At 34.7% G+C, this 21,288-nt stretch overlaps 1 protein-coding gene and 1 long non-coding RNA gene across 10 annotated transcripts in view; one reads left to right on the forward strand and one right to left on the reverse strand.

Annotated features, from left to right (window-relative positions):
- The window catches only part of LOC142347843 (uncharacterized), a 58,946-nt gene extending 57,299 nt beyond the window's left edge, over window positions 1–1,647 (forward strand). For all 7 annotated transcript variants that reach the window (XM_075398968.1, XM_075398965.1, XM_075398966.1 and 4 more), the window contains one exon: window positions 757–1,647. In XM_075398968.1, coding sequence (XP_075255083.1) covers window positions 757–1,076 — 320 coding nt within the window. In that variant the 3' untranslated portion in view covers window positions 1,077–1,647. The remainder of the gene's footprint in view (window positions 1–756) is intronic.
- Window positions 1,648–12,802: 11,155 nt separating this feature from the next.
- Window positions 12,803–18,653, reverse strand: LOC142348400 (uncharacterized). Of its 3 annotated transcripts, none has more exons than XR_012760727.1 (2): window positions 18,241–18,653; window positions 12,803–13,858 (listed from the first exon to the last, which is right to left on the reverse strand). It is a non-coding gene; the product is annotated as an uncharacterized LOC142348400 (long non-coding RNA). The 3 variants fall into 3 exon arrangements; XR_012760728.1 differs by having other exon boundaries at window positions 12,803–13,876; XR_012760726.1 differs by having other exon boundaries at window positions 12,803–14,372.
- Window positions 18,654–21,288: the final 2,635 nt, after the last annotated feature.

Here is a 21,288-nt window from a genome sequence, read left to right on the forward strand (position 1 = left end):
AGCTATCAACATAAGGAATCAAATAGAATCACATATACTTCATGAGGAAGACAAGTGGAATTAACAATGAGCAGAATATTCTATACGACTACAAAAAGATCCTCAATTACCGATAGGATCGGTAACAAAATATTCCAACTGGTTGTTTCTTTGTAAATAACTTGTTTGGTTAAAAAATGAGAGGAAGATTGAAAGTGTTTGTTTTCGTCTTTTTCTAGAGAAGGTTAATTAATCTTAAAATAGACGGATTTGGTTGGCTCAAGATGTCTCTAGTTATCTGTCGAAAATTTATTTTTGAATTCAAAATCTTGCAAGAAATTTGCAAGATTCTTGCAAGATTTCACATTCAAAAGGCGTTTACGGAAAAAGTCAAATAGGTTCAGTTCTGCTGATCAAAAATTTTTACATCAGTCATTTCATTCGGTTTTTAGTTAGTTTGAGCTACCAGAAATACAAAAATAAAATTTTCAGAATTCAAAAACTTGCAAGATTCTTGCAAGGTTCTTGCAAGATTTTGAATCCGGGCTAAAATTTTTTTATTGAATTCGGTTTTGTAATTTATTCAAAAACATTAATTGCTTCAAAGATGTTTTCTAAAACATTTGTAACCTGATTTATTTTTTTGCCTTGATTGATATCTTGCAGGATTCTTGCAAGAATCTTGCAAGTTTTGAGTTCAGTCATCACTAAGGTGTGACAAATTAATTTTCACAGATATCTCAGTTTATTTTGACTACAAATTTTGAAATGTTTCAGCCGAACATATAGGAAAAGCAATCATACATTCAGATGCATGCTTACTCTTGTACCATCATGGCTGTTCTCGCTACGTGCCTCAACATCCTTCCGAGTTCTTCAACATGAGGGAGCTATCTGGCTTGGAAGATGAGAAATTCTATCGGAGGATTGACGCTGAAAGATTTGGTGTCTATTTGTATCATTATCGAGATTGTGACTCTAACAGTAAAAAATGTTGCAGTCATAGTGGAGGATTAGCCCATTATTATCACCCCAAAAATGAACAAATGCTTCTTGATCGTGTTTCTGCAACAGCTCTTCTATTATTCGAAGCCTGAAAGCAGATTTGTTCTTTCACTCACGATGAAAAGTTATCAACTGAGCTCTAATGCAAGCATATGATCTAATGGAAGCATAGATTTGCGATAACGTCAGCTCACCCTTATAAAAAATAATGAAGTGCACTGCAGTCCGGATCGAGGACAGCAGCCAAAATTAAAGTCCGATTGAACTCCGATAAAGATTCTATTTCAGTTTCATCTTCTTAGCACAGATAAATATATTGCAAAATAAGTTCCAAACCGCTCTTGTCATGTTTTTAATCAAATGAATTTCAGCCTTATTTAAAACTATTGATGACAGTTAGGCCAGATTTTATTTTAAAAAAAGGCTTTTTGATGCACTGTTTAGTAATTTAAAAGTTGAGTCGTCTAGCTGTTCTCTTCTAGACCGAGGAAAAAATTTCCCTGGATGGAATATGCTTTCAATTTGCAGGTAAAACAGCTTTAAAAAATTTAAATCTATATTTCTAATCCCAATCATTATTTTATTTTTTTAAAGATTATTTGCTTAATTTTATCAGGACACAATGGAGTATGACTTTATGTTATGTTTGAATAGATTCTAACTCTAAAATTTTTTTGTAAATCAATAGGGAATCTGAACTCTATAAAAACCAAGAACATTGATTGGCACACCTCAAAAAAAGGCAAAAAACCTCTTAATAAGAGAAAGGAAATAGATTTTGCTCCAAAATTTTGATTGGTATTGGTCTTTTGAGCCACTGATATCAACAATGAGGCTCTGTAGTGTGCGTTCCATTATACTCTTCATACTGTTCAGACCAGACCCCGCTCATCAACATTTTTGTCTTAACTCTCTTCCAAATGTTGAACCTATTGAAAGTTCATTTTTTTAAAAAAAATAATTTGTACTTGAATGAGCAATCACTTTAAACTCAAACCGAAAACGAATTAAACAACGTCGTTTTAGGGGGTCGAAGAGATGTGTCATTAACTAGAATACGAGGCAAGACAATCTTCAAAACTAAACAACAAAAAATCATTAATTATGGACAAAAATCAAAGTTTAACACAAACTTATCAAAGACTATATTGAAACCAACAAATCTTAAAAGAAACAGATTAAATTGTACATCAATAAAAAGATACGGAACTTCTGTCCTTAATGAGACGAGGTACCGTGTCGACAAAACGAAAAAGGGCCAAGCTAAAAATTACAGTAAATTTTTTGAAATAATTTGGTATCAAAGTAAAGAAACTCATTAGCCATAAACCGAAAAGGAAATTATTAATTAGGCTCTTTTAAAACTCCGATGGAAGAAATTGAGAGCCTCAATGATCCCGAATGAGTCTTAGGGCTATTAAAAGAACGAAAAACACCGTCATTAGTCAAAAGTTTAGTACAGTTTGCTATAAAATAGATAATCGCCAAAGCCAATAAAAAGTAGTGTTGTATCTACCAAACAACAATAAAAATTAAATAGTTGCACCTGCGGTAAATTGCTATGGAATTTGTCGTTAGTGTGTTTTTGTGACAGAGCACCAAAAGTTAAAATAAGGGCAAAAATTTTGAAATAACTGATTTTTTATGAAAACTCAACTCATAGTATCAAAGCAAGAAAAACATTAATTTAAGAAAAATCCAATATGTAAATTCAACTTTAAAACAAACAGAAAAATATTCTTCTTCAATGAGACTAAGCTCAAGAGCACGCTTTTTCAATAATTTTGCTTTCATTGATCAATCGAATAACTTTCATCAATGAGATTCAGGTACAAATTGACAGAATTAAAAAATAAAAAGCCGGCAAATGAAAAACCTGAGGGACTACAGGATATTTTCAAAACAAAATTATCAAAGTCGTTAAAAATTGCACAGAAGTGAAATCCTCTGAACTAAAAGATTCATTTATAACACCAGAGGAAGCCATTAGTACATTTCAATATCCAGAATAAATCACCTACAAACAGAACCAATTCTTAAAACATGAAAAGGCAATTACGAATAAATATGAATGCTCTTGGTAGTAGATTTGACCTCCCTGTTCAAATTAAGCCAGAAGTTGACAGAAAATGATTTAAAAATTTGGCGAATGCTCAAAAATCCTGCATTTTTTGGAAGAACATTTTTTTGAAGGTCATAACAACAATAAAAATTTGAATAAAAATACCAGATATGTTAAATTTTAGCTCCTCAAGACGCCTGAGTTGTCTCTATTGTAACTAAGTTTTAAGATTGCAAAGAAACAAGAATTAAAGACCTTGAATTATCCAAAAAAATATTCAGGCAAACACAATCTTGAAGCCAAAAAATCATGATTTTTAGCTTAATTTTTGAAATATGTTCGTTGGATCTCCTTTGCTTTTAAATGGGATTTATTGAGAACAGCAATTATTTGAAACATTTCAGTTTTCTTACATATCATTAAAGAAACAAAATTTAAAACTTACATAGAAAAACAACGCCCTATACAATCCCAACGAACTTTCAATTGGAGAATTCAACGATTAGATCAATACCACATTTGGTTTTGCAACTCGCCCATCGAAATCAGGTAATTAATTTAAGGTATAGCAAAACAAAACAATTTGACATTAAAATAATCAAAAATAAAAGATGATTTTTGGGTAATTATTGATTTAAGTTATCAAAATACCGGAATATTTTTAATTCCAGACGAGTTTTATATCGAAAGGAAATAAAACTAGCTCTTTCGGGAGTTTGAGATATTTTTTCATTCATTAGGTTTGTTGCAGGTCTGTCAAAATTTCACAAATTGTACCAAAGACGCGTCTTCAGCACATTTTTGATTAAAAAAGCTGAAAATTGAATAGTTCAGACAAATTGTTAGCCAAAAATTCGAATCACAGCTTTCAGCAGCATTTATCTGTCTCAAAAGTGAAATCCAATAACAAAAATGTTTAGAGTTACAATGATGTAGAATTTTGTCCAAAAAATTTGCAAAAGTGTGGAAACTAGGAACAAGAACAACAGAAAATTGTCAAATGTTCTCAAAATATTAAACCTAAATGAATCCGGGGAAAAAAATTGTGACACAATGTGATTCAACAAAGTAGAAATAAGCAATTTATTATTTGCCTAAATTGCGATTAAAATTTAACATCGGTAATTCAATTAATAAACAAAATCCGGGTTTTTTTTATATTTTTGTGTACGGTGGGGGAGCGAAACATTAATCACCTATTTTTCTGGGTCTGTCCTTAAGTTGTGCTCCAAATTGGTTTCAATGATTTTAATGACGTCTGGGAAGATTCTGCTAGTTTTCCCAAAGGATTTTCAGAAAACTAAAAACTTTTGCAGGGTTCAATCTTGTTACTAAGTAAAGCTGTAGACAAGAAATTGACAAGATTAATTTGCCAAGCTCAATTATTTTATAATGTGCTTTTTGCCTACCATTGTGCCCCAAAAAAAATTGTAACGGCTGCTCTCCCAATTATGACAAGGAAACTTTACACAAGTTCGCAAGAGTTGTTTCAAATCTGCCTGAATATTACATTTTTGCAGTTACTTTTGTGAAGGTTATTATCCGCTATTTTGTAGATTACCTTTTTATTGCAATTTTGGTTTATGACTTATTGCTATTCTTAGTTCTCCAATATCAAAAGGGACTTGGTTTACTACAGATCACACAATACAGGATGTCTCTATATATATACTAGTTCAATCCAATATGGAAACAAATTGAAAGTTATATGTATAAGACTTGTTTTCGAAAAAACATTCAGTTTTATATTTACGTCGTTTTAACTCATAGTACTTACAAGTGGAAATAACAGAAGAAGAGGTATCAACAACTGAATTTTAGCTTGATCAATTTGTTGACATCTGACACAGTAGTAACGGCTTACTGCTGGAAAAAACTCCAATTCAAGACACGGTAGTCATATACTGCTCAAGAATCGTTTTTCAAAACTCAATTAGTCTCAATTTAGTAAGACAAATTTCTTTTATTTTCTGCTGACAATAGGCTTACTTTGTTTGTTGGTTTTCAACCTACTTCTACGCTGATTCTTTCGCTTTGCGTGTCAAGTCTCAACTGTTGATTGGTTGAAATTAGATATGACGACAGAGAAACGTTAATTCTCAAAGTGAAAGTGACACCATGAGTGGTTGTTAACCAAGATGAAAATCCACAAAATTTTCCAACACCCTTTCAAGAAGTCTGTGTAGATTTGAAATACCGACTTAATTTATAGCTGCATTTGTTTACCTATTGATCAAGAGTTGGCCTCTTGTGAATTTTGGTACCACAGGAGCGAGCTTTACTACTCGTTTCTTGTAAAATCCTTTGTTTGTTCGAACAGTCACTGGTCGAATCACACTATCAGACGCTTTGATGGTCTTCGTACCTCGAGCAAGTTTATATCAATTGCGTTGGTCACTTTCTTCGAACAGCCGAACAAAATCGTCCTCTTCAAGGGTTCCGTTTGCCACGAATCTTCCCCTTGCCGATTCTTCAAACTTGGTAAGCACTCTTTGCGAAACATATCCCAATTGGGATCATAGCTTTTAATCATGAATTTGACGAAAGAGCTTTTAACGTTCAACACAAATTCTTATTCAATTGGTTGATGGGGCGAGCAAACGTTTCTGTTAGCAAGCACTAAGTTCATGAGCCAATGCTTTATAGTCTTTAACATCCTAACAAAGTGGAGCAAGCGGTCTTGCGTTCAATATCTTTTCATAATACCAATCGTAGTTGAAAGAACATCCCCGGTGATTGATCTGCTCCCCAACAACACAGACATTGCTTTTTTAGAACTTCTGACCATTCAGACCAGTCAAACGACTAATATATTCCTCCAAAGTTAGGCGCTGAGGGTGCGCTGATCTTCACTCTGATTCGATGTTGGCTTATTTATGCTCCGAAACGATCTTTAATCTCTCGTTAAGCTACAAAAAAACTTGTCCCATTGTCGCTGATCACTGTGTCCGGATTGCAGTCTAATCATTAATTGTAAAGACTTTAAAAACTTAGTTGCCGTCTGGTAAGTCGACTAATGCCAGTGCTACCAATTCCACTCTGCGTTTTCTGCAGTAACACACTTGTTGCTGACTGACGTTGCGCGTTTGGTATGCGCAAGATCGACATATTTTGCTTCATTATGTTCCTTATATGCTCAGTGCCCTCAATGTAATAGTTCGTATGTTCAGTTCCCAAACATTGCTCAACTGCGTGATATTTCCAAGGAAAAAATATTTTGGACGGTTTGATTTTGAAGTCCAATACGCTTTTACCTATGGTTTCCTTGGCGAAAATATTTACTGCATCTTTAGGGAAGGGTGCACACTTTAGGATTTTGCTGCCTTTTTAATTTCATTTTGAGCTTGCAGAGATTTCCAATCCTCAGCAGACTGTTCTTTTGTAGAAAGTCGAAAAACATTGCCTGTTCTTTTACTCTTTCTTCAACGCTTTCCCCATTTGCTGCTGGCTTGTGTTTGCCAAATGCTCACTGTGTGTGTGACATTGTATTCACTAGCTTGTTGAAGTTACAGAAAAACTCCCACTGAAAACAACGAATTTTTTCAGCTGCTGCCATGTAGACTAATGTACGCTTGTGTTCTTCATCTGAGATAAAATAAGACATGTTCAGTTGCTCTGGCCATTCAATTTTCGGCTGCTTCAGTCAGGCCGACCCAGCGAGCCAATCAATTCTGTTGCGTTCCTGCTTTTTTTTGCTCTAGTGCAAGCCAATATCGGCTGGGTTTTTGATACCGACCGCAAATATTCATTGTCAAGCATAAGTAGCATCCGTATCTCAGTCACTGGTTTGGCCACAAAAACTTGATGTTTATGATAGGAGCTCTGTATGCTCTACAGTACTGTAGTTGAATCTAAGCACTGATAAATCTATTTACTTTCCTTTCCTGCTCCTTGACTATCTTTTCCTTCAATCAAACTGAGTGATTGCCGCTTACTTTAAGCGTGGTATTGAAAATTTTCCGTCAGTGCCATTCTGAGTTTTCCATTAACAAATGCTCAGCCACCTAAGTGTTCTTTGGTTCGAAAACGTAGATAGGCCACAGCACATCTTTCCTTCAGGAGCGTCATTAAACATAAGATGTTCGGATTCGTCCCCGCTGTATTGAAGTATCTCTTATTGGTATGTTCTACCATATGTTCTCTTCCATATCCAGAAATATGTTTCTTGAAGTGGCTTCACTTCAGTCTCCCAACGTTGATTCACCTTTCTCCTGATGGCTTTCCGAAGTCGTTACATTTGAATACTTGACAGAACAAGCAATTTGACAGGTTTAAACATTGAAGATGACAGTGACTGAGTTTCCTCTGAAGTAGGGGTACTTTTACCTAAAATCTGGAATTTTTAACATCTGTTGGTGCTTCTGCTGACTTGAAAACTGTCGTCAGTAATAGTTCGTTTTAATCCAGTCACTGAAGAGCCCTCCGTTTTGAGGTTGCGTTAAACGTCGACTTGTTTTACGTTGATTGACTTCCAGGCCCTGGGCTTGCTTGTGCAACCACTTTGTTGTTGATTTTTTTACTTCTTCAGATCAAATCCAAGATGTGAGAAAGAGGTTGCAGCTAAATCAAGACTCAAATTATTTCAGGGATCTCTTTCGAATTGATTAAATTGAATTGGTTATGTATTGAATACTAAAGCAGGCTTTTTTCTTCGTCTAAAACTTAAAATAAATTAAATCAGTTGCTTTGGCCATTCAATTACTGGTCGGTTCAACCAGGCCGCCCCCGTGACCCGCACTCTTCTCATGATTTCCTCAATGTTGATAGCTGCAACACCAATGTCGGCTGATACCACTCATATGTTTTGAATGTGAAAAATTGGTTGAATTGAGTACCTCAGCAAATATATTATATATATTTATCTAAAGACATATATTTGATCTGAAGACTTGCTGTTTACAATAGCAGCTGTAAATCCAAAGCAAATTCTTAGTTTAACCTGACCTTAAGTTGCAACCATGTATCTTAATAACATGCTCTTTGACTCTTTGTTCTTACAAAAGCACTGTCATGACTGCTGCCTGTAATTCCAATTGTGGCTTTGAAAGATTTCTGACCAGGTCCACTTTGAATTTTCCAATGTCAAACGCTAACATGGTTGAGTATACGTCTGATTGTGCAGGTAGATAGACCAGTTAGCGCATCTCATCTCAAGATGCGTCAGCAAATACATGGAACTATGTTTTGTTCCCTGTTGGTTTGGAATATCTCCTATTCATGCTCGTCTCAGCTACAAATGAAGTGGTTCATTTCACGTCAGAAAGTTTGCAGAACTTTATCAAGTTGGGTTTAAATAGTCGTCTCATGTGAACACTGATCGAAGCAAACGCTATAACTGTGTCATGCAATGAAGATAATAGCGACAGACAGACTTATTTTCGGAGTTCCGAGTGTGAAGACTGTTGTAGAAGAACGTTCTAGTCCGGGCATGGAAGAGTTCTCCATAAGGGCTTCAACGTCGACTTATTTAATACTGATTGACTTCAAATTTTCTGGGATTTGATATTCAACCTTGTTATTCTATACTGCATTTGCCGCAATTGGAAATATCTTGATTTTATCTCTTCTGGGATTGCTTATGTAACCGTTATTTTTTACTGCTTATTCATATCTTTAGTTCAAACGCGAGATGTGAGAAAAGGGGTTGCAGCTGATTCAATATTCAAATTATCACTCGTTCGGTTTGATTAAATCGCCCATGTTGAAGAAGTTTTGTTTTGCTTCTGCTATACCTCTTGTCGCTATCATATCTCAATCTCTTGAGCGCATAGTTCGCTTAAGTTGGTGAACTTTTAGCTCCATATTCATATCTCTGATGTTTTATTTCTTTGACGCCATAGAAATTTCAAGAAACCGCTATCGTGGTTGGGAACTGTCAATTTGCTGAAAAGTTGATTTGCTATCGGCGGTCAGGGCCATTAGTCTTCGGCGAATTCTGGATACAGTTCCGATCAACCCTTGTAGATCACGAACTTCTAATGCACTGTCGTTCTGGCATACGTCTTTCAGTTGAGATGCTGTAGTACAAACACGTCGCCTTGCCAGGTTTGTTCGTCTTGAGCAGCAGATGGTGTGGCACGTCAAATTATTTCCAGAACGGGCCTCTCTCTTCCAACTCGTTGAGTATCTTTACAAATACCTTTTCAGCATCTGTGTCTTATCATTCTTGCTGCAAATTCTTTAGGTTTGGGTTTTTTTTAGAATCTATGCTCAAAAAATTCAAGTTGACCAAGGTTGAGCGGTAGTTGTTCAGCGGGTTTAGCTTTGGTTCAAAACACTACATTTCCACTTCGTTCAATTCGCCCTTAAACTCAGTGTTAATCTCTAGCTTCTTTTGTGCCTGCGTTTCCGTCTAGGACTGACTGATGAAAAGTTGATAATCTTTATTATCTTTTTGTCATCAAATGAGCACTGACTTCAAATCCTACTTCTGTGAGAACGGCCCAGATTTCATGTCCTGTCCATATCTTGTAGTTCAATAAGCATTGTAACTCATTAGCAATTTGATCGCGAATGATGCCAATTTTCATTAAATTAAGGAGTTTGGTTGGCAGTTTGTTTCTGCTTGGTGTAGTAATTTTTTCATTGGGATTGTTGGGAGTTTCAGTTCTCTGAGTGTCTTTACGATTTGCGTTTCAGCATCTGTATCCTATTATTGTTGATGAAAGTCCTCTGGTTGTGGATTCCTTTAGAATCTCTTTATAGACCCATTTTTCTCTAAGCTATGGTTCTTTCAATTTTTTTCGTTAAGTCTGCGGATGTAAAGACTGACGAGTGACATTACGTTGTGGCCGAGGTGCCGAAGAACCCTCCGTATTGGCATTGGGCTCAACGTCCACATACTTTATGTTGATCGACTTCATGTCTTCTGGGATTTTTATGCAACCGTTTTGTTGCTGCTTATTAAAATTTTTAGTTCTTTTGTTCCTTGGTTCAAAACGTAGATAGGCCAAAGCACATCTTCTCTTCAGATGTGTTATCAAAGAAATGATCTCAAGTTTTGTTCACCGCTGTTTTGAAGTATCTCCTATTGATATCGTGTCCCATATGCTCTCTTACATATCTGGTATTCTGCTTCTTCAACGGACTCCACTTCGTTTTCCCAACGATGATTCACCTTTGTTCAAATGGGTTTCCGGAGTCATAACGTTTGGATACTTAACGCAACAGGCAATTTGACTGATTCAAACAATGAGGATGACAGTGACTGAACTTTCCTCTGAAATATGTGTACTTTTTTCTGTAATATATATTTTTTATCCCTTTTGTTGGTCCATGTGCCAATTTGAAAACTGTTGTCAGTAATAGTTCGTTTTATTCGAGGCCTTGACGAGCCCTACGTATTCTGGGATCGCTTTCAAATTGAGTAAACCATCCATGTTGAAGTTGTTTTATATTGCTTTTGCTACAATTGGAAACATCTCGTTGTTGTCAAGTTAAATCTCACTCAATTGAGAGCACACTTCGCAAAAGTCGGAGAAGTCTCGGCTCCAAATACATGAGTCAGATATTGAAACATTGGAACAAATTCATTATTTCTCTCACGACATAAAAACTACTATACTGTTCGGGAGATTGAAAATAGAAAAATATTGCAATTGCATATTGCTGAGAAAATTGGAGGACTACTGATCCTTCGAGAAATTTTTGTACCGTTCTAACCAAGCCGCGTAGCAGAAATATGGGTACTTTCTTCTGTCATTTTCTTCCATATCTGGTATTCTGCCTCTTCAACTGGCTCCATTTCGTTTTCCCAACGATGTTTCACCTTTGTCCAGATGGGTTTCCGAAGTCATTACGTTTGAACACTTAACAGAACAGGCAATTGGACTGGTTCAAACACTGAAGATGACAGTGACCGACGTTTCCTCTGAAATATGGGTACTTTTTTCTGTCATGTGTAAATTTTAACTTCTTTGTTGGTCCATCTGCCAACTTGAGAAGTGTTGTCAGTAGTTCATTTTAGTCGAGGCTTTGACGAGCCCTCCGTATTGAGGTTGGGCTCAACGTCGACTTGTGATATGTTGATTGACTTCAAGTCCCTGGACTTGCGTGTCTAACGTTTTGTTGTTGGTTTTTCACTTCTTTAGATGTGAGAGAAGAGGTTGCAGCTAATTCAAGACTCAAATTACTTCTTCTGGATCTCTTTCAACTTGAATAAATCATCCATCTTAAAGTTGTTTGGTATTGCTTTTGCTACAATTGCAAACATCTCGTTGTTGTCAAATCCTACTCAATTGAGAGCTAACTTCGTAAAAGTCAGAGAAATCTGAGCTCCAAAAACGTGAGTCAGATATTGAAATATTTGAACAAGTTCATTATTTGTCTGACGACATAAAAACTACTAAACTGTTCGGATATTGAAATTGCCGAAAGATTGAAATTGCATATTGCTGAGAAGATTGCAGGACTATTGGTCCTTCGAGAAATTTGTGTACCGTTCTAACCAAGCCGCGTAGTAGATCGCGACCTCGTAGTACTTTGTCGTTCTGGCATAAAATTTCATGTATGGTTCTCTAGAATTTTTGCTGGAATAGTTAAATCTGACCCAAGGCTGAGCTGTGGTTGCTCGGCAAGTTTCTTTTTATAGTCAGGTCAATATGGGTGCAATATGCAGGTCAAATTTGCTCTGAACCCCTCTGAACGTTATTCAACACAACAATTTTTGTGCTTAGGCTGGAACTTTTGACGCTGCAATTGTTTAGGACCTCTTTTTCGAGTAGGCATTAAATATAACTCCAAAAAATGTGATAAAATTATCTAAAAATGAGCTGCAGCGCAAATTTTTATTGAAATTGTGCAGCTAATTTTAATTTGCGCACTACCTTCCTGCACAGTGCAGAAAAATTCAAATAATTTATTTATAGTGTAGAAAAATTTTGAAAAGTGTAGAAACTGATTCAATGAAATGAAATTTTTCGCCGTATTTTGTTTTTGTTGAACAGAAGAACAGAAATTCCACGAGTTTTGAATTGCCTAAATAAATCATTGTTTAATGGAGGACACCGAACCCCTTTTTATTCCAGACATTGAATTGATTTCATTTCGGTTTAACCAAAATGCGCATTGACAGAAAAGAGAGCAAAGAGACGCTCTTATGGTTTTCTGCGCACGCATCCAAACTCCCCAAAAGAGTAAAAATTTCTCTGATTAAAAAATTGGATCAGGTATCAGAAAAGGGCCAAGTAAGTATCACAAGCAACATATATATAATTTTTTAAATTCTCGGAAAAACTGAATTATTTCTTTTTATCCAAAATTAGTTTTTTTCTGCAAAATTTATGCACAACTGAAGTGACTTACGCTATGGCATATCATTGGAAAAGTTTCAATTATTTTAACAAATTATTATGAATTAAATTGAACCAAATTATTAGGTTTTTCTTCACTTTGAGGAAACAAGTTACCTCAAACAATTTCAATTGAACTGTTTACAAATTATTGTTAATGACAATTTGCCGGATCTCTTCCATCCTCTCTGAATATGACCATTAAAAATGCTTGACTTTTGAGGCAAACAAAAGGTCTACATAAAGTGTCAACTTCTTTTTAACGTCTTTAAAAAGAAGTTAAGAGCTCGGTTCCTAAGGTGCGTAATTGATATTCCTGTTCTTTTTTTTCAGTTGGATGCATTTTTGAGAAATTACTCGGGCAGAAGTTGTCTTGTAATAGGTTTTTTAAAATTATTTTTTGCAGTTTGATCAAAGTCCATAGTGAATATGAGCTGCCGATAGTTACTGTTCAAAAAACAACAGAGCAAATATAAATAGTCAATTTTTGGCACAAAAAAACATCAACTAATAGCACACAGGTAAAATAAGCAAGTTCAATTGGAATGATAGCGTGGGAGAGAACAAAAATACCCAGTTGCAGATGTCCCGGAAGCGAACTATCAGAAAAATGAGCATTCTTTTAACTGTAGAAATCAATCAATTTTTCACCCTCATAACTTCAACCATTTTTTAAATTTCAAGTGCTGAGATATTCGCTGAACAGATGCACAAGATATTTCACTAAAAATATTGCTTGAAAGCTTAAAAGTTTTTAAACAATATTCCTGCCAGTGGGATTTTTGACTCTATGAACAAGAATTAAAATCGACCAGGAACTCATTCGGCTGATGACGCATTCTCGCGATGCGCTGATTCCCAAGTAAATGGCAACAAAAGTTTCCCTGGACTTTTCCTCTCAGAAGCTGTTCTGGTCAAGTCGTGTCGGATCCGACTTCGTTCTCGTTTTGTTGGTGATACTGACTCGTCAGTAACATTCATTCGTCTGCCAGTCGGCTTCCCACGAAGTATAAGTTGGGTGATAACGAAAAAGCAACCAGATATTAATGCTACTGTAAGAATAAATATGCCGAAGAACATCATCCAAGCAAACAAAATGCTGTATAGGACCAATTCGTGTTTTTCCGATATCATTTTGGCTGCAAGAACTTCTCTAGTTTCAAATGCTGTGAAAGTAAACTGCATTTAGGTAACAGTAGGTTCTGGGAACAAAAAATAAATTAATTTGATAATATCGAATCAGCAGGTTGTAACTGCAAATTTTGGGGGAATTTCAGGTAAATTTATCTAGAGTTGCAAGTAATGTAATACGCTTGTAGGTTAGAGTCCGGGTGAGTTGCTTTAAAGGACAATTTGTTTGCAAATTCTTGGTAAAATAACCAGCATTTTATAATCAATTTATCTGCAATTTGCAAGAGTGTGATCATAAGGAGTCGGTAAAAATTATATCTGGCCAAAACTAATTTAGTGATAATTAATTATTACTACTTACAGTCAAGTTTTTGTTGCCACGATAACAATCCTTAACAAAATATGCCTACTTTATTCCAAAGAAATCGGAAGCATTATTTCTTGAAAACTTAGTAATAAGTTAAAATTGTCAGGAAATTTTACTCAGTGTAAAATCAAGAGACGTAGTGATAGATCTTTTTTCTATTTTTTTTTCAATTTTCAAAAATTTTCTAATGTCGGCAGCAAATTCACTTAATAGTAAATTGGGCGCAGAATTAGTCAAAGTTAGTAATTAGGGTCGAATAACTTATGAAGGTTATCGGGGTTATTACCACATAACTGTCAAAGCGAATAATGTTGTTTTTTAATCTGGAGCAGTGTGACAAATGATTGCTTTCAAGGTTATGTGGGTTAAGAAATCACACAGCTTTAAGAAAACTGATGTCCTGTGGGCGGATTAGAGTGCTCCAAAAGAAGGAATTATAAGGTGGAAAGCTATAAAACTTATCACTTTCTGCCTAGCTAAGGAAATCACAAATGTGGCAAAAATAACATAATAAAAACAAAATTCCGATGTAAGCTTGCTGAACAAAAACAAATCTGTCCATCAGTTTTGGAACATTTATTAACAAAGAAAAAACATCGGGTAAAAATTTTATCTGTTTTTTTTTTAATTTAAATAAATTAAAAAGCGCTTGTTTTATTTCTTTTTGATTATAAACAACGGTGATAATTGAACCCTAACCTAAAAATATAGTCGGTTGGGATATTAAAAACGCATAAAATGAAGGTCAAGCACAACTTAGCATGGATATGGTATAAATTGATTTTTGCATGTTTATGAATAATATATGATAATAACGTGCGTTAACACATGCATTTTTAGGGCTAACTTATTATGATGGTATTGTAGAATATTGGTGGTGGTATCAATATGCGCGTCTGCAATGAGCCTATTTGAAAATAGAAGGTTAAAAAGAACATTTCGCATAAGAGAGGGGTGGGTGGCGTATAAGTATAAGTGAATAACTGAGAATATATGTGAAAAGTTAATTTGGTCACGTGTAAGCTGTGCTTGGCACACCACACTAGGAGGTCTAATTCAATTTGGAATGATATCAACATGTCTAGCCATGGCAGTGCATCAAATGATTTCCGCTTTAGTGCACTTCTATCCCGCTATTCATCACACATTTTTTAAAATCCAATTTATCTGTCTTATCTTTCTTCTTTTCTTACAAAATGCTCCTGTTAGTTACAACGCTAACGGGTTAACGCCTGCACAGTTTGGAGGTAAAACACGCAAAAAATTGAAATAGCTCAAAAGAAATGCACAAAAATGTTGAGACAATATTCACGCTAATCTGGCCTTTTGAACAATACTTTTCATATCTTGCAGACCTTCAGTCTCGCGTCTTTCCTCTTTCAAAAGAAAAGTTGACAAAATAGCATTTATAAAAGAAGAAAGAACAAAATTGTAGGCCAATTACTTATTATGCAACCAATATCAGTCATGACAATATAACAAATTGATGCAACTTTGGAACTTGTGTCGAAAATACTTCAGTAAAATAGGGATTGTGTTAGTAGTATATCTTTTTAGTAACAGTTAAAAGCTAGAAACAACTTCAACTAATTTTCAAAGCCATGATTTACATGTAATAATGTTTAACATCGTATTAATTGTGAATTTAACCAAGCTTGAATGAATACCACCACCCCGGTATTTCCCGCTTAATTAGTTAGATTGTTTTTCAATAATTCTCCACCTGATGAATACAATTTGTACTCAAATTTTGCCTCTCTTTTATGATTCCTCAAAAATTTGCGGAGATCCTTGAGTAGAAAAAGAGGGTTTATTTGAGAGTGAATTTTAGAGAAAAAATGAAACACTTCGTACGTTTTTTTAAGCTGGGCCACTTTGTAGAAGAAGCTATATTCGGATCTTTTTGATGTTCGAAACTTGACGATAGGAACGGTATATCAATTGGTCTGTTTGTATGATAACCAGTTATTATTGACCAGTGACTTGATGCTGGCAAAGAAGTGAAATCCAATAAAAAAACTTTGATCGAAAATAACAAATCAAGGTTATTTAGAAGTACGAAAGAGGTAGGAAACCATAATGGAACATTTTTCGATGAACGCCGTATCATGCAAACTCCATGTGCAGATGATCGCGTCTAATCAAGACATTTGTAGTCTTTCTGGACGCTGCAATGAAGACAAAACAGCACTCGAAAAAACCGACGAATAAAAGATTGTGCCCAAAGGGTCCTAACTACGTTTTGCAGTTTTTACTGCTAAGCTCTAGAAAATTTGTTCCGTCGTGGTTTTTGCATTGATTTATTTCTTTGATTTGCAGCAATAAGAACATAGCTGTTAGATTGCCAGAAAGTCGCCGCAATGGCTTTGTAGATCTGCAGAAAAGATGGCGAAAGAAACAGACCAAAAAAGAAACTTTTTAAAATGCTGAGCTGTTGTATTTTAAGGATGTTTAATTACTGCTGATTCTATTAGCTGCCCTAAAATACCCTTCAGTTAGAGCGGTACACACTCATTTGACCTTATCTGTTTGAATTAAAGTAAAGAAAAGTCAATTGCAGAGTGAAAAAGTCATTTTTGAGAGTGAGGTAAGTCAAGTGTGACCAAACATTTGATCACGCGATTTAACAAAAAAACACTCTCTATAAAGAGTGAAAAAAGATGTCACACACGCAATTCAGTTGAAAATGTATGAACAAATGAAAACAAAGCAGATTTGAAGTGGTGACTGTGACGTCAAATGGTCGTAACAGAAATCCTGTTGACGAAATAAAAAACATAGCCGGACAAGTCCTGACATACAATTCAACGAGTTTTCAATGAATAAAGAAAGAATACTAGACCTAAAATGGACAAAGATTAGATAAGGAAAATCACTTAGCAAAAAATCAGATAAAAAATAAAAAAAACCAGTAAAAAATCAATGTCAAAATGCCGCATATAAACAAAAAACCACTAGCAAGAAAGCAAACTTTTGTTCAAACATCATTTTCTCGCTCAACTTTAAAGTTAGGGCGAGAGAAATTCACGCCACAAAATCCACCTGTTTCGGCGCGACCAAAACCATCACTCCTGTTTGACTTCAAAACTCATGAAAATATGTGAACGGATCTTAAAACATAGGAAGAGTTCCGGATAGGACTCGAAGATGTCCTTGGCAAAAAGCAAGCTGCCGAATAAGTGGTTTCTGATGGCACGTGAACAAAAAATTTGCCCACTTAGCGAAAATTTTTTCACACCTACATTTCTTGGTCTGTTTTAAAAGAAGGCATGAACAAAAAAATCACTCTCTTTTCTCCGCTCTTCAAAATTGTTCACTATGAATCATTATTTTCAAACTTTATTCATTCCCGGAATTTTTGGTTTTCTTTCTCGCTCACTTATAAAAAACAGAAAGCCTGAAAACCTTTTCGAATCTTAAAAAATGACAGCCCTCCGATACAATTCAGTTTCTTTGAATTGTAAAAAGCCAAGAGAAGGCCAATAATAGCTTTCGCTTAGCGGCTAAAAAAAGGCAACGTGTCTGAGACAAAAATACAAAGGAAGAATTGAGCCTATATGATCTTTTAAAGGTTCCCCGTACGTGGAGAAAGTTTTGTAAAGAATTTGAGTTCTTGCTTTCAAAATCACTTTTATCAAACTTTGGTTGCTCTGCTTAAATTGCTCTGCTTAAATACGTTAATATTTTGCTAAAATTTGTCTGATTTAAGCATTGTTCAAACAGTACTTGCGTAATGTGCATATAGACAAGACTATTCTGGGAAGAATAATTGATTGAATAGAGAAAAAAGGAACATCAAAAATTGGTGCATGGGATCCACCACTATTGATTGCTCAAAAATCTGTCTAATAATGTCTGAATAGTTTAGAGCTTTAAAATTTCAGTTTGTTGATTATGATGCCAGACAGCTGAGAAAATGGTAGTCAAAACCAGTTAGGGAGTTCAGCAGTAGAACAATGTTAAAGTTATCTATGTCATGTGGTTTGGCAGTATCCAAAAAAAACATTTGCCGGCGTTGAATTGCAACTATCATAAAAGTTGCGTGGTTTTATAAAACCAGATATAGAAACATCACTCATTTGAAAAAAGCATCGACCGGGAATTGCTTTTAGCATGTGGAAAAAAGGTCAGGCAACAAAAAAAACACAAAGTTTATCTCAAGTTTTCGGCAAAACCTATCCATGTTTTGTGAATAATTTTTTTTTCCTAGATTGTATGGGTATTTACGAAGAATACTTGGTGTAAGTTCTTGGAATAATGCTTCAAGTTTTGCAAGTTCTATCATAATGGTGCTTGTCTGACCAAAATGTAGCAAGTTTCATTGGAATGTCAGTGACTAACTCTCTATTAAAAATTTTAAAAGTTTGCGCGAGCTAAAAGGCTTAAAAGAAGCAAAAGTTACTCACTTTTTCACAAGAAGTAAATTTGCCATTCAAAAGCCGAACTCCCATAAAAATAAGCGTCATTTGGCCGTTAATCCATGCGCTAAAATATATCTAATGGCTAGAAACACAATTAACAACATGAGCTAGTAAGCAACTCCAAATAAGAACAGACCATAAATTCTGACTCTTCTTTTTAACTATTGTATCAAACAACTTTAATTATATCTCAAATCACAATCCAACCGCGATGTCATTAATCTTTGAGCCATACGTGTTTAAAGGTGCTAAAAACTGCTATAATGAGTAAAGTCAAAGTAGAACATGTAATAAAAAGAATAAAAATGTTATAACCATAAAACGTAAATGGTGAAAATATAGTGTGGTAGTGAAAAACGAAACTAGTAACGTAATACGCAGACAATTAACAAACTGTCTTTTCCTGTTTAAAGAAAAACTACACTAATAATGTTGTACAAACCACAATTTTATAGCTCAAGAGAGGAAAACTTTTTTGTACCTTTAGCTTGAGCAAGTTTATAAAAGCCATGTAGTCTTTATCATTTTGTACACAAATTATGCTTTATATCCGGCACGCATACTGGTCTGCAAAGCGAACAATAAAAAACGACTATCTTTTCAAAAACTTTGTTTCTTCATTATCTATTTACATCGCAATAGACTGATACTGACCAAACAAACTGAAAAAAAAAATGCGCAGATAAAAATTCAAGGCGAATTTAAAACTTTGAACAAAAATTGTGAAATCAGAAGCTTTCTTAATTTCTAAAGTTTACTGGGGTATTTGTGTTCTTCTTTCCGAGAATTAGCGGTTCATTCGGCTGTTCGAACCTCAATTACGTAATATACGTCAAGTTAAGGCAATGGCAATCAAAAACGGAAAATGAAAAAGACTTTTTTCTGTCTTTTTTAGTCTAGTTTTCCGTTTTCCCGTTGTCCATATAATGAGATTGAAGCGGGGTTTAGTGTAAAAAGGTGCTAAGCAAGGGAGGATTTGTGTAGGGGCCTTTTAGACTTCAATTTTGTAAATGAAATTGAAGGATTAAATCCTTTTTGTATTAAAGGGTCACTCGTTTCCTGTTTTATGTTAGACTTCTTATTTTAACAACATCATTTAGTCAAAAATTAAGTTTTCAACTAACATTACAAAACAGTGAAAAATAATAATAGTAACTAAATAATCAGTAAATTTAGTCTGTGTTACAAGCAACTTGAACAAATAATATCGCCGGATATAAATTACAGTTTAACTTAGAAAAAGCACTTAGTTTATAACCGTTTGGTTTAAAACGATAATATTCAAAACCATTTGTACTACATTAAGTTCACTACGGTTAAAAATACCAAACTGAGAGCCGAGCTGATGTCGTGGAGGTACGAGTTGTATAATACAGACAAAAATATTATGACCAAATGTTCCAGACAATTTTTTTTAGCATGTTGCGAAAACGTGCAGGCTTGTTCAAAATAAATTTAACTATAGTCTGATTTGACTGGGCTGGCAGTTCAAATTTTGACGACCTGTTCAAAAGCCCAAACACTCCAAAATCGGGCCTATGGATGAAAAAACCAGATAGCCCAATATTGGGCCATTATCGTTAAAAAAGCTAGACTGTTCATGTTTGCGCATTTCAAAAGCACCGAAAATTCCAACCTATGCGAGCAGGATTACTCCAGAAGATATCATTATGCGAGCAGGATTTGACTCGCCAGAATTGTTTTCTTTTTTCCCACGGTATATAGCTGATTTTGTTGGTTTTTTGTTATGGTATTAGTGATTTGTAATGATTACTCGCACCTTTTAACAGGCTAATAACAAAAAATAATGATAAAAATGATAAATTGTTGATTTTCTTTTTCAAAGTACGTAAAACGTTTTTATTGGGTTTAGAAGTGTGTACAATAAAACCAAAACAGAAAAAGAGTAAATATTTACGTTTGTTGCATCTCTTTTCCAATGCCATTTTTGAGAATAAACGAAACATTAAGCACTATTTGTTTTAAAGACTGGAGATTGCTTCTCATATATAACTTTTCGTAATTAAAAAGCTTTTTGTTGTAGATTTTTTTCAGGGGTTAAGATTTCTGATCTTTAGTAAAATATTCTTAACAAATCTTGATTGCCAACATTATCAATCTCCAAGAAGTTGAAGCACAAGCCATTCTTCTAGCTTATGATCAAACTTTTATTCATAAAGACAGATAAAGCTACAAAAAACCAGAACAAAAATTGACGTTTTTTGATCTTAAACTCAAACTGAATTTCCTAATTAGCAAATTAAGACAACAAAAAATTGTTTACGCTGAAAACCAATTTAATTTAATTTACTTCAATCCTGTTAATGGAAAGGCAACTCTTTTGACGGTAAAAATAGTCCCATCCAATAATTTTAAATTAAAAATAATTAATGTTTTCATGCCAATGAAGCTGTCGTGCTAGAAAGAATAAACATTTTCATCTTAAAATGATAACGAAACTTAATTTTCTTTTTAAAAAATAAATGAATCCAATTCAGTGTTTGATTTCAAGATCACCCAAATATGTCTGAACACAATCATTTTATGTAAGCGAAATTTCGGTATTGGACAATGGGTTGAACACAAGCCGTGAAACAATTCATCGCAGAAATTTTTATAAGAGTATATCTTGGCGAGCAAAACCCTCAACCGAAGTTTAATAATTTTTGCTCAATATCTTAGCGGAGTGCCTAGGGGATATTTTCTCTCTCTCTCTCTCTCTCTCTCTCTCTTTCTCTCTCTCTCTCTCTCTCTCTCTCTCTCTCTTTTTCTCTCTCTCTCTCTCTGTGTCTTTCTTTCTTTCTCTCTTTCTCTCTGTCTCTCTTAATTTTGTGTGGGCTTGTGTACATGTCATTTTGTCTATCGTCGATTTAGATATCGCTTTAACTCTCTCATTCGATTTGTCTTTTTCATTTTCTATGCTAATCTTTTCTAAGCTATTCTTTTTAAACATGTTATTAATTAGAAGAGCATCATGGGTTCCTCTGAAAACTAATATCATTTTAGGAGTTGTTGTGACTTAAACTGAATATT

This window comes from Convolutriloba macropyga, chromosome 10 (assembly GCF_964194025.1).
Source record: "Convolutriloba macropyga chromosome 10, txConMacr16.3, whole genome shotgun sequence".
NCBI lineage: Eukaryota > Metazoa > Xenacoelomorpha > Acoela > Convolutidae > Convolutriloba > Convolutriloba macropyga.